The 14,742-nt window shown below is 38.5% G+C and overlaps 1 protein-coding gene across 1 annotated transcript in view; it reads right to left on the bottom strand.

The window, feature by feature from the left end:
* Window positions 1-1,909: 1,909 nt before the first annotated feature.
* The window catches only part of LOC146665427 (paired box protein Pax-6-like), a 30,617-nt gene continuing 17,784 nt past the window's right edge, over window positions 1,910-14,742 (bottom strand). The window contains exons 7-11 of the mRNA XM_085413111.1: window positions 8,187-8,269; window positions 7,390-7,540; window positions 6,739-6,848; window positions 4,200-4,338; window positions 1,910-2,918 (exon numbers count right to left, since the gene is read on the bottom strand). Of these exons, the coding sequence (XP_085269237.1) occupies window positions 2,836-2,918; window positions 4,200-4,338; window positions 6,739-6,848; window positions 7,390-7,540; window positions 8,187-8,269 (566 nt within the window). The 3' untranslated portion in view covers window positions 1,910-2,835. The remainder of the gene's footprint in view (window positions 2,919-4,199; window positions 4,339-6,738; window positions 6,849-7,389; window positions 7,541-8,186; window positions 8,270-14,742) is intronic.

The raw sequence follows: 14,742 nt of genomic DNA, 5'->3' as shown, positions 1-14,742 counted from the left end.
TTGAACTTAAACCGTGATACTGAAAAATGATTTAGTTCATTTTTACTGATCAGTTGAACTATTATCTGGTTGATGTAAACGCTCAATGAGAGAACCACCACAGACTAGAAAGAGAAATCACATTGCTCCCATATTAGCTTCACTTCAGTGGCTCTTTAAGTTCAGAAGTGAATTCATGGTCAGTACCAATAATAACTTGAAAACCTTATAGTACCACATTGTCCCAGTTCAGCACTCTGATCCAATCATAGCAGATACCTTTAAAAGGGAGTTCTTCTTGTCCTTTCTTCTGGGGGATTGTCTGGTTATTGTGGTTCTCTCGGTAATGTTGTAGGGTCTTGACCGTCCAATATAAACTGCCTGAAGACGACTGCTGTTGTGAACTGGTGCTATAAAAACTGAACTGTATTAATCCTAGCCCTTTTTTGTTATTAAAGTGAAGTGCAAATGAAAAGGAAATTACAAAACGCAAAGTTCTCAAACGGGACTTGAACCACAGTCTCTTGCTTTATCATCTTATGACTTATGGCACTACCACTTCTGTGAAGAGAAGTAGAAAGCAGACAGGTTTGTTTATTATCATGAAATTTCTTCACAGCAGGCTGGAGTTGGCTAACATTGGCATTTATGTCCTGCATGGGTTTAATTGTACCCGAAGATCTGTCAGGCTTCCTGCATGCACCATAAAAATGGTGATAAAGAAATTCAAAGACACTGTCAACACGTCAGGTTAGATGAGAAAATTTTCCACAATTCAGCACAGAAGCTGAAAAGTGCGCCAGATACAGATGAACCCGTTTAAAAAATAACAGCAGTATTAACATTTGTCTAGAGTTTTCATCAGCCTTTTAATGTCATCATTTCTGGCGTTGAGTTTAAATAAATTAATTAATCAATTCATATTAGAGTTTGACATGTTGATGTACGTTCAATAATCCAGGTAATTAAATACCAGAACACTGATTCAGTTCATCTGGACACGATGTTTTCAGTTCTGTGTCCAGTTATACGCAGGACAGAGAGGATGGACAGGAGCAACAAAGAGAGAGACAGAAGATGCAAAATTAATGGCTCTCAGAGTGACAACTGCATCTTCATGGCAAGTACCATGCTGGCAGTCGGGAAAACACCAAGATCAGTGTAGTCATTCTGTGAAGAGAAAAGGACTGTGTTTTGGTTTCTTTGTGTAGCAGTCATGCTGACCTCTGCATTACAAGTTTACTGCTCATCATACCAGCAAAACATGGAGATTTACCAGCCCAAATCTGCTGCTGCATACATACATTGTACCTTTTCAGTCCTTTCCTAAACAGTGTAAATTCTTTCCAAGTGTAATAACTTCAAAATAGGTTTTGTTTTCATCTTAATGTGGGTTTTTTTTGTTACTAACAGTTAATGATTAGAGAATAAAATATCTTTTTGGACAATAATGGATTAATATAATCACTACTACAAATCCTGAGTTTGAATTTAAAAAGAAAAATTATAAAAGTGCCTGTGATGGCGCTCAGAGCTCCTGAACCTGAGCACAGCAGCTGTGTGTACCAAATGACATCTGTCTCATTAATAACGTCTTGCAGACAGCTTGTACCTCCATCAGTGCAAACACAGAAACTGTATTCTGGGCTAACACTGGTGCTGAAATGCAGGAAGAGGCTGTCTTCGTGCTATGTGCACCTCTTGTTTAGCCTAGAAGCTAGAAACTACATACAAAGATACACTAGCTTTACATTATGTATGAAAATCAGATTTCTTTCCTCTTAAACTGAATGATCTTCCACAGTATTCTATGATATGCACAAGTCGTCTTCACTGGTCTGTACATATTAGTACATGACGAATCACCACCCTCATGAATCTTCTATTGATTTGTCCTTGTTAAAAGATACAATTTAAAAACACATTTAATTGAAATAACTTTATTTTGGAAAACCTCCCAAATAACTTGAGAAGACAAATACTTTACACTTTGAAATTAGAAACAGGTTTATATCCCAGACTGAATCCAATGTTCACTCTTTTATTTTATTTTTTTAAGTGTTTTTACCTTCAGGCTTTGTAAATTAATGAGTTTCTGGACATTAGACCTTTAGAACTGGAACAATCTTTCCCCAACAAAGACATAATTTTTCAGTTTAAGATCAGAGTCCATGCCTGTGTTGGGACTTCTACAATACAAAACACATATCACCAGAATTCCCATTCTGAAATTCTATACACATTCCAGGCCAAGGCTTTTGGAATCTGCTTATGAAAACAATCACAGCAGACAGCTTCAAGTTTCATTAAATTCTTCCCTTTACATTTCAGTTAACATCCTTGGGTTTGTACAAACACGCCAGTATGATAAAAATGACCAACTTAAAGTAGAGGTAATGTGTCTTCCCACAAACTCTCCCAGTGGACTCTCAGGAGTTTATTTCTGTCTGGAGGTTATAATCACCAGGGTAAGGATCCACTTTCCTGAGCTTCCTCAGTACCACTCAGGTAACAGCTTGCATTCTGGACAAAGCATCCACACCATCCAGACTCTGAACGGTAGCCGATAAACATGAGGTCCCAAAAACCTTTGATCCACTTACAGTCGAACTTGTACTGTTTTGCAGCAACATTAAAATCCTTCTAGTTCTGAAAACCATTTAAAATCCTTGCATCCTGTTTCTTCACAAGCATTAATAAGAGTAATTTATATTTCATACGTATTTGCTGAAGTCCTTTTTTTACATTCAAACTGGAGCAAGAAGGAATAGTTTCCATTTTGATGAGACCCCAACCGTCCTGTGGTTGAATTCACTGTTGATGATCACAGCAGGCATGAATAATTGCCTTTCATCACTACAGGCGTGGCCAGTACTGTGACATGTCTGTTTCATTTCCTGGAACTTGAACTGGAACTGAGACACCAGGGGAAATCAAACCTGGTAAAAGAGAGAACAAAAGCTTTCAGTGGTGAGCCATTAAAAGCGCCACATGTCGTATAACAGGTGTGTTAGAATGACTGCAAAGGGGCAGGTGCAAATATGTTTAACACAAAGTCATGACCAGGTGAAAGTCTTTCTGTTCTATACTGATGAGAATCTACACTGTGTGTCTACACAGACATTTGGTGCTGATGTTCTTGAGCACGGAGGTCAAAGAAAGCCTGTCTGAGGTCCTAATGTTGTTAGTTAGTGTGAATTTATAGAAAGAAAACACTGAACCTCGTTTCAGCATTCGGAGTAAGTCAGGACAGTAAATATATGAATTTATCTTATATGCTTATGTATAAGAAAAACTCTGAGAATGTTGGGACATATAAAATGTCAATCAGATCAATCAGTTTGTTGATGCTGCATATACCAGTAATAATCTGTCACAGCAGATAGCTGTCTCCCCGAGCCCTATTCTGCCCAGCTATCTCTCATGCCAGTGCATTGTATAATGTTGTTTTGGCATATACCATTTGCATTCAAGGTGTCCTGTGGACCAGGGATATATTGGCTATAAACAGTTAGGCATGTCACATACACTTTTACTTTCACTCACTGCTTATGTTTAAGCACCAAAACTTACTTAATTGGGTTTGCACAGTAAAATAAGTTATTTAGGTTCAGGTAAAGCTCATTGTGAAGAGTGTAAGTAAAGCCCTTCAGAAGTGTAACAGTACACATTTAAAAATGATGGTTAGATGCCGTGAGCATGAATGATTTAATTCAATTTAATTTATTGAACTGAATTAAATATGAGCACACACCAACAACAAAACACCATTACTGGACACCATGATGTTGACAACAGGGTGTTCTCTCCATGCTCTTACTGTCTCTCCACTATGTCGAAGTACTTTCTCCTAAAGAACTCTTTCTAATATTGTTAGGTCGTTACTTTGCAGCATAAACATGCGATGGGTGTTGGTGTATGTTGCTGATATGTAAATAAAATGTAACTAAATTGAATGAATTTGAATTGAATTTAGATTAACTTAATTGAAATTGAAATTGAACAAAAATCAACAAAAAGCACTTTGAGCGCTCAAGTAAAGTAGAAAAGAACCGGTTCATTTATTATTTAACTACGTTGTTATGGTCAGTCAAATAATTCAAACCCAGACTGACAGACATGACAGGCACAAAATGTTTGTATGTCTGAATGTCTGAAACCTGTAAGATCAGAAGGGATGACATAAAGTGCCATAAAGGCGCAGCTTCATAACTTCCTACCTGCTGACGACGTTGCAGACGATGTCATTGATTGGTTGATGTGTGGCTGCATGTGTGGAGGAGTATATGTCTCATAACTTCTTCCATTTACAGTGGGGCTGGTGGGCAGCATGCAGGAATAAGAGGTCTGGTTGGATGTCTGAAAACATAAATTAAAACCCCTTAAAAAGCAGAGTTTCATATTCCAATGTAATCAACTTTTTCTGGTATGTGCCAGTAACCACAGATGCAACTGAGATGACACGTGAAAATACTATTTTTCTTATTTTATATAATAACTCTTTATGATGCTTTTATTGTTACCCCAACTGCAGAAACAAAAGAATTTTCCAAATATGACATAAATATTGTATTTCTTATTCTTATTTGTTGTTATTCCTAACTCTATTGGGTTTTTTTGTTGTAATGTGAGGAATTACACCAGGACTTCAGTTCATTTCCTTGACAATGTCACTTTTATATCTTAACGCTGGTCTAGGGTAATGAGACACTGATCCTACAGGTTACTGCAGAATGGTTGCCTGGTTTGCTCTGAGCAGATGGAAATGGTGTTTACATAGTGCTTTGTTATCTTACTGACCACTCAAAGTGCTTTAGATTTGACCATTGAGCACTTTATTCTATGCGCTTGTTGCACTCTAGCTGCCTTACATGCATAGCGAGCACAAGACACATGTCTTCAGACGGAGGGACTATTCAGTTAAATCCAGAGGAAACCAAAGCAGGCACAGGAAAAACAACCACCACAGAGAAACCCTTTAGCCTACATTATAAATTATAACCCGATAACACAATTGCAACATTGTGCACTTTACTTTCCTAGCTCGGCAATCTAAATTTGTTTTCAATCAGTCATTCTACTTTATAAAGTTACTTTTGAAGGAAGAAGAAGGTGTACTTTATTGATCCCCGTAGGGAAATTCCTCTCTGCATTTAACCCATTCACTCAGTGAAGCAGTGGGCAGCCATTGGGCGCCCGGGAAGCAGTGTGTAGGATATGGTACCTTGCTCAGGGGTACCTCAGGGTAGCTGTTCAGGGGAATTGAACCCCTGACCTTCCGATCATGGGGCCACCACTCTACCTACTGAGCTATCCCTGCCTTTTGCCAGCAAGAAATCCGGCAAAGACCACAACCTTCAAACGCTGCAAGATGTACAAAGCATCCCGCCAGAGGGTGAAGGTGCAGCATTTTCACAGCTCTATTGTGGTGGACAGAAACTGAGCCTAAATGTGAAGCTTTCCATTTACTGGTCGATCTGTGTTCCTAACATCTGTCAGTCAAGCAAGGCAAGCAGTGTGTGCCCAATAAGACAATGTAAAAGCAGACATGAAGTAAAACCTACCAAAACAAGAAGAAACTTTTAGTCACTTCTTGTGTACATTCACTATGGAAGCCTTGGTAGTAAAGCTTCAAAAATGAAGAGTGGACTATCAACTGATGTTGGGTAAGGTTTGACAAAACATGCAAAAGTGACAGGCTCCAATACATATTTGTGAATTAGCACATTGATGGGACAAACTAATCTACCATGCTAAGTGCTTTTAAATCTCCCTGAAGATATTGACAGGTAACCATGCCACATATGGTTAATTCAACTGTAATCTTTTGGTTATTATCTTAATAGGGTTTAATATCTGTTTTTGAATAAAGGTGTAGACCTGTTTTCTGAGCTCATTAAAATTATTTAAAGAAGACAGACTAAAAAGATACTTTTATAGAATAGTGTAGTGAGGGTTTTTTCCTATGATGGTTTTAGTATTTAGTATTTTAGTATTTATTTATTTATTGTCATTGTCAAGAACAATGAAATTGCGTTTGGGGCTTCCATACAACCCCAAAAAAAGAAGAAAATAATAAATACCCCTTAAAACCCAAGTGTACATATTTAACCCAGTGTGACTCCAATGCAATAAGACAATCCTTAGCAATAATGTTCGTAGAAATTCAGACAAAGACCTGAGAAACATGACAAAATACAACAATGCAACCCATTCAATATTATTGTACTGTGAGATATGATATCAGATATGATAGTTATCTATTTAAGAAAGAGGGGGGGGGGGGGGGCAGGAGGGGGAAGAGAATAAAGATATGATGCACCAATGCAGACCAGTTCATTGCTATTAAGAAGTTGGATATGGTTATTGTCCGTGAGAGGGGGGCAGAGAGTTCAGGAGCCTCACAGCCTGTGGATACAGGCTGTTGGCCAGTCTGGATGTTCTGGCCTGTATAGACCTGTACCTTCTCCCTGAGGGCAGCAGATGGAAAAGGTGGCGCGCAGGGTGATGTTGGTCCCGCAGGATACTGTGCACCCTCCTCAGACAGCGAGTGGGGAAGATATTACTGATCTCTGGCAGACTTGTTCCAATAATTCTGCCAGCTTCTTTGGTCTGTCTTGCTGGTGTGTATGCATGATGCATATGACTGAGATCTGCTCTATGCTATTGGGTTGGCAAAAAAGAGCCCTAGGTTTTCCAGCGCCTTTATGCAAACTGTTGACTATTTGTATATTGTTCTATCCTGTAATTTAATCTTACTTGCATAGGCAGGCTGGCAGCCATACTGAAGCTGGGCATTGCTGGGAGGCTATAGCTGTTGGACAGAACTGGATCTGACCTTCCCAGCATGGATCCTGATGAAAAGGACACTAGATAGACAAAAATGGAAATATGGATAGAGCAACAATGTGAAATTTTAACAATACTGGAGGACATCACAAGCAAACCATTTATGCAATCAACAATCACTGTCCAAAGTATCCAAGTATCCAAGCATAGTGGGGCTGGACAGCACATACCCAATATGATGGGAAAAGTAACTGCATAATAAATGTAACTGGACTGCTAGTGTCTGACATTACAGGCCCAGATGAGTTTCCTTTAAACAATATTAAAAAATACTAGTGTGAGAGAGAAAATATACATTTCATCTAAAATATGTTCACAATATAATTCATTGACAAACTACTATTGTTCTTCTCTGCTCCCTTGTTGTATGTCTTATAGTACTACCAACTGCTCATGAGTGGAATATCCTGAAATCACTGGTGGCACTGTGTATATGATCATGTGCATGTATCTACAAACAAAAGAAAAAAAAATAGAAACAAATTCATAAAAGACATCCACACATGAAAAAGGCCCAGATGGACTTTGTGTGAAGTATTTCTTGAGTATCTTTGTCAGTACCTGGTGTAGTAGGCTGTGGTAGAGGCTGGTAAACACTGGTGTTAAAGCTGCTACTGATTGGAATATGGTTTGAAGGGTTGGACACCTGACGACGTTGATTTCTCAGCTTTTCCTCTCTTCTCCATTTTGCTCGTCTGTTGGAAAACCAAACCTGCATGTAGCATGAGATATAAGAAAAATAAATCACTGATCATAAAAAAGACAAAAGATTGTAATCACAACATTTCAGTAGGGTTTAAAGGTTATCCTTTAATTTCTTTTTTGTTAGTCATTTCTTGTTTCCATAAGTATACTTTTGCAAGTGTGCTTATGGGAACATCAAAGAAAGAAAGTCTGTTTCTATTTAAACTTTTGGGAAGACTGCTTCAAATGATCTTCAAAAATTCTCCAGCATGATACAGAATCTATTTAGTATTTAGTTGTTTGAAAACCTTTCCATCTGCAGATGATTTTCCTTACTGCTGAATCCTTTATTTTAAGTGATTGAGAGATTTGCTTCTTTTAACTGAATTCCTTTGAGTCTTCTTTCAATCTTATGGGCTGACACTATACACAGACAAGATGCTCCACTTCTAATCTTGAAGCCCTGATTCAAATTATATAAGACATGTATATATGTCAGTATAATGATTTAACCCATTTATTTAAATGTCATTTGTAAATACTCGTTTGTTTCAAGAAGGTCAAATGCTCACACGGTAAAAAAGGCAAACATTTCCATGTGACATAATTTTTCATCTTACTGTACACACGTTCTTTGTAAACCTAAAAAAAAAAACCCTAAACATCAAGCATACCTGTATTCTTGCCTCTGGAAGGTCTATTTTGTTGGCGAGGCGTTCTCGGGCAAACACATCTGGATAGTGTGTCCTTTCAAATTCTAGAACAAAATAATTTACACATTATGTTGAATGATTGTACTATTCAGAGGTGTGGACTCGAGTCACATGACTTGGACTCGAGTCAGACTCGAGTCATTAATTTTATGACTTTAGACTTGACTTGAAAAAATGTTCTAAGACTTGTGACTTGACTTGGACTTTTACACCAATGACTTGGGACTTGAATTGGACTTGAACCGGTTTACTTGAAAAGACTTGATATTTTACCCCAAATATAAAATTTAACATGCATATTATATAGAGATTGAAAATGTGACGTCATTCAGGGGTAGAACCGCAAAGGATTCTGGGAACTCGTGGCAAGCGGTACTAGCGCACGCAGGCTTTCAACTGAAATCAGTTACACAGCGATAAAAAGAAACACAAAAATGTCAAGAAGCCGTTGTATTATTAACTGCAATAGCCGGTCACATGACAGCCACGGGAAGCCGACGGGTAAAGAGATCGGTTGTTATCGGATTACGTCGTTGAAGAGAAATTGTTCGAGCCATGTTTCCGAAGTAACAAAGAGGCGACTGGATTGCAGCCATTCAAAGACCAAATATAACGTCCCAGAACACTCCAGCTCACAGGTTAGTCTGCTCCAAGCATTTACACGAAGGTCAGTGTTTTTTAGTAGTTAATACGTCATTTTTCATAACATAATTGGTGATATAGGTTACAAGCAAGTCTGGCGCTGAACAGAAATGGTCGCGCTATGCTCCTTTGTTTATTGTGCATAAATAGTGAATTGTCCTGACACAATATTGCGTTTCGCTTCTGTTATTATGGTACATTGACAAAAACATATACTTTTATTCACAGGATAAAACAGGTTTTTTGTATCACTAATTGCCCAGTACGATTACAGCATACAATATTATTGTCACTGCTACATTTCTGTGATGCTACCAGAAATTATTTCCACTGCTAATTAATTACCATTGAGCTCAAAGGTCCTATTAATAAACGGTTAACGAATGTGTATTTATGAAGACAATTTGTGAGACTGGTAAACTTATGATACGTACGATGGTCTTTACTTTCTACACGGTGCGTTTCAAGGTCCTGCACCCATCCGTCGGTAAACTGTACCTGGGCTTGTTGCAGTGACCTGAAGTTACTAAACTTCATGAGTGTATGCACTCACTCCAAGAACCGTATAATTATAAATATGCATATAAATATGCTACGATGAGATAGCTGACTTCATCTAACTAGCAAATGTTGTCCAGGCTACGTTGGTGATGCAGTTTTTTTTAATGTGTATGATATTTTTGTCATGCGATTTTAAAGCCGGTCCTACAACCGCATCCAAGAACAACATGCAGCTTATCTCAGAACTGTCGGTGAAAATTATTCTTGGAGCTAGGTTTAATTGAGCTGCATTTTAAAGAGGTGCAATTTCACAATTTGTGTATATTTTCTAAGTTCACTATTTTGTCATGTGTTGAGAAAAACACAGATTTAAAAATTACATGGTCTAATATTTACATTTAGCATAACTGCAACATGCTTTTCTCTCTCTTTTTTTTTTAAAGACTCAAAAGGACTTGAAATTCAAAGTTTCAGACTTGTGACTTTACTTGGACTTTTACACCAGTGACTTGAGACTCGACTCTGACTTGCCTGACATTACTTGAGACTTGACTTGAGACTTGAGGATAAAGACTTGAGACTTACTTGAGACTTGCAAAACAATGACTTGGTCCCACCTCTGGTACTATTACACATTAATTACACAATACAGTATCTGTTTTGGGAGGGCCCCTGCTTCAAATGGACTGAAAACATTTGAAAAAGCTATTGCACAGCCCTTTTTAAAATCTTATTGACCCCTTAAAGCACCTTTGCACTACATTTACCACACATACAGAACACTTTGCAAATCAGTAGATGTGAGGTGAGTGGGAGTAGTTAATAACACAGGTCCAGCTCATTTGTGATCTGACAAGCAAAACAAAAAAAAAAAACAGTTTAAGCACAGGTTTAACACTTTACAAATGTTGCTCTTTGGAAACCTCATGGCAACACAGACCAAGGAGCAGCAGCAAGAAAAATAATATGTTCTGATACAAGGGTGAAGGCTTCAGACGGACACTGAGAACGACTGTTCTCTGAACTGTGACAGGTCAACCACAGATGTGCCTCTTTGTTGGAAACCATTCTGCCATAACAACACAACTGTAGACCTTTGTGAAAAAATACACATTTAGCCCAATTTACAGATTTGATTTAAATAAGATTATTGCAGCTGTGCTATGTTCATAAATGCACACATACCCGTCTGTTGCTCTCTCATTAAGTCTAATATTTCAGCAGAAATTACCTCCTGAAAGATATTTTCCCCAAATCTACAGGGAGTGCAGAATTATTAGGCAAGTTGTATTTTTGAGGAATAATTTTATTATTGAACAACAACCATGTTCTCAATGAACCCAAAAAACTCATTAATATCAAAGCTGAATGTTTTTGGAAGTAGTTTTTAGTTTGTTTTTAGTTTTAGCTATTTTAGGGGGATATCTGTGTGTGCAGGTGACTATTACTGTGCATAATTATTAGGCAACTTAACAAAAAACAAATATATACCCATTTCAATTATTTATTTTTACCAGTGAAACCAATATAACATCTCCACATTCACAAATATACATTTCTGACATTCAAAAACAAAAACAAATCAGCGACCAATATAGCCACCTTTCTTTGCAAGGACACTCAAAAGCCTGCCATCCATGGATTCTGTCAGTGTTTTGATCTGTTCACCATCAACATTGCGTGCAGCAGCAACCACAGCCTCCCAGACACTGTTCAGAGAGGTGTACTGTTTTCCCTCCTTGTAAATCTCACATTTGATGATGGACCACAGGTTCTCAATGGGGTTCAGATCAGGTGAACAAGGTGGCCATGTCATTAGTTTTTCTTCTTTTATACCCTTTCTTGCCAGCCACGTTGTGGAGTACTTGGATGCGTGTGATGGAGCATTGTCCTGCATGAAGATCATGTTTTTCTTGAAGGATGCAGACTTCTTCCTGTACCACTGCTTGAAAAAGGTGTCTTCCAGAAACTGGCAGTAGGACTGGGAGTTGAGCTTGACTCCATCCTCAACCCGAAAAGGCCCCACAAGCTCATCTTTGATGATACCAGCCCAAACCAGTACTCCACCTCCTCCTTGCTGGCGTCTGAGTCGGACTGGAGCTCCCTGCCCTTTACCAATCCAGCCACGGGCCCATCCATCTGGCCCATCAAGACTCACTCTCATTTCATCAGTCCATAAAACCTTAGAAAAACCAGTCTTGAGATATTTCTTGGCCCAGTCTTGACGTTTCAGCTTGTGTGTCTTGTTCAGTGGTGGTCGTCTTTCAGCCTTTCTTACCAATACTTTCTCTGAGTATTGCACACCTTGTGCTTTTGGGCACTCCAGTGATGTTGCAGCTCTGAAATATGGCCAAACTGGTGGCAAGTGGCATCTTGGCAGCTGCACGCTTGACTTTTCTCAGTTCATGGGCAGTTATTTTGCGCCTTGGTTTTTCCACATGCTTCTTGCGACCCTGTTGACTATTTTGAATGAACCGCTTGATTGTTCGATGATCACGCTTCAGAAGCTTTGCAATTTTGAGACTGCTGCATCCCTCTGCAAGATATCTCACTATTTTTGACTTTTCTGAGCCTGTCAAGTCCTTCTTTTGACCCATTTTGCCAAAGGAAAGGACGTTGCCTAATAATTATGCACACCTGATATAGGGTGTTGATGTCATTAGACCACACCCCTTCTCATTACAGAGATGCACATCACCTAATATGCTTAATTGGTAGTAGGCTTTCGAGCCTATACAGCTTGGAGTAAGACAACATGCATGAAGAGGATGATGTGGACAAAATACTCATTTGCCTAATAATTCTGCACTCCCTGTATACAACTATCTGAAATGCTTTTCAGCAACAGTTATATAGTATTTTCAGTATATCAGTATTTTCAATAGTATTTTTGCAGACATACATGTTATAAAAAGAAAATCACTCCTCTTCACCACAGGAAATTCCTGATTGGATAAATCCAAAACTTCCTGAGCTGTCATCAGTTCAATCCACTTCAATGTTATTTATATTTATACAGCTCCAAATCACAATAACTGTTGCTACGAAGTGCTTTTCATTGTGAGGTATAGGCCCGACAATGTTAGAGAGAAATCCCAACAATCACACAACCCCGCATTAGCAAGCACATGTCAACATGGACTGGTTCTTATAAAGAGCTTTTCTACTCTACCTGACCACTCAAAGCCTTTTATACAACATGCCTCATTTACCCATTCACATGCATACACCTTTTTTTCTGTGCTTATGTGCTTTCTAACATTCACACATGTTCATATTTTGATGGACGCATCGGAGAGCAACTTGGGGTTTATATCTTGCTCACTGATATTTGGCTTGCAGACTGGAGCAGCCAGGGAGCAAACCACAAAACTTTCGATTAGTAGGTAACCTGCTCTACCCCGTGAACTACAGCCCAGTGATAAGGATCCAGCCCTAACTATATACTTTATCAAAAAGGAAAGTTTAAAACCTAATCTTAAAAGTAGAGAATGTGCCTCTCTTCAATATCCAAACTGTGAGCAGATTCTCCAAAAGAAGGGGTCTGACAGATGAAGGCTCTGCCTCCGATTCTACTGTTAAACACTCTGGAAACCACAACTAAAGATGCAATCAGAGAGTGAAAAGCTCTATTAGGACAGTATTATGTTATGGGGGTTCAGATATGATGATGGATTTTAATCTCAATTCTGGATTTAACAACCAGCCAACAACGAGAAGCTGATATGAAAGAAAAATACTTCCTCTTTCTTGTTCCTGTTATAATTTTTGCTGCAGCATTCTGGATCAAATGAAGGCTTTCTAGGAAATTTAGGGAACAACGTGATAATAATGAATCACTGGTTTTTGAACTAAGTTTAAGCATCACTCTGAGATAGAATGGTTCTAATTTTAGAGATATTGCCCAAATACAGGTTTTATCCACACCACAGTTTTATCTGAATTTAGAAGCAGGAAGTTAGAGGTCATCATAACCCTTATGTCTTTAAGACATTCCTGCAGTTTAACGAATTAGTATCTGTCATCTGGCTTAATTGATAGATAAAGGTAGGTGTCATCTGCATAGCAGTGAAAATGTATCAGAATCAGAATGAGCATACTTTATTAATCCCTAAGGAAATTATGTATGCTATGCCTTTTAATGATAATCCCTGAGGGAAGCATTTATAATGTAAACAAAATTGGTCTATTACAGAACCCAGTGGACCTCCATAATTAATCTTGGTATTTGAATCTAATTCAATTCACTTTTAGTTATAAAGAGCCCAATCACAACAACAGTCAAGGCATAAAGAGGTTATTGTACTCAGCCCTGAAAATCTTAGAAATATGGTGTCTAACCAGATTCTTACTCTGGACGGCATTACCTTGGCCTCCAGTAACACTGTGAGGAACCGTGGAGTCTTTTTTGACCAGAATAGGTCCTTCAATGCACATATTAAACAAATATGTAAAACTGCTTTTTTCCATTTGCACAACATCTCTAAAATTAGAAACATCCTGTCTCAGAGCGATGCTGAAAAACTAGTTCATGCATTTATTACTTCCAGGCTGGACGACTGTAATTCATTATTATCAGGATGTCCAAAAAACTCACTGAAAAGCCTTCAGCTAATCCAAAATGCTGCAGCAAGAGTACTGACAGGAAAGAGACAGCAGATTTCTCCTGTATTGGTTTCTCTTCATTGGCTTCCTGTTAAATCAAGAATTGAATTCAAAATCCTGCTTCTCACATACAAACATACAAGGTCTTAAATAATCAGGCCCCATCTTATCTTAATGAACTTATATTAACATATCACCCCGTTAGAGCACTCCGCTCTCAGACTGCAGGCTTACTTGTTGTTCCTTTAAAAGTAGAATGGCAGGCAGAGCCTACAGATTTCAGGCCCCTCTTCTGTGGAACCAGCTTCCAGTTTGGATTCAGGAGACAGACACTATCTCTACTTTTAAGATTAGGCTTAAAACTTTCCTTTTTTCTAAAGCATATAGTTAGAGCAATAGGTGTATGCTGGTGGGGGACTCCCATAAATCATTCAGTTCTTCTTCTTTAGTCAGCTTTCTCACTCACTATGTCTTAACAGACCTCTCTGCATTGAATCATATTTGCCATTAATCTCTGCTTGTGTTCCACAGCGTGTCTTTTGTTCTGTTTTCCTCCCCTCAGCCTAACCTGTTACGGCAGATGCCCGCCCCTTCGTGTTGGTGAGCCTGTTTCTTCCTGTTAAAAGGGAGTTTTTCCTTCCTACTGTCGGGGAAGTCCCACTGCGCTTGCTCGTATGGGCTCATATGAATGTTCAGTTTTTCTCTGTATGTATTATTGTAGGGTCTACCTTACAATATAATGCACCTTGAGGTGACTGTTGTTGTGATT

This window comes from Rhamphochromis longiceps, linkage group LG7 (genome assembly GCF_057381845.1).
Source record: "Rhamphochromis longiceps isolate RC_006_pf linkage group LG7, R_longiceps_female_GT1.1, whole genome shotgun sequence".
Taxonomy (NCBI): domain Eukaryota; kingdom Metazoa; phylum Chordata; class Actinopteri; order Cichliformes; family Cichlidae; genus Rhamphochromis; species Rhamphochromis longiceps.
This window is presented reverse-complemented; position numbering and strand designations above follow the sequence as displayed.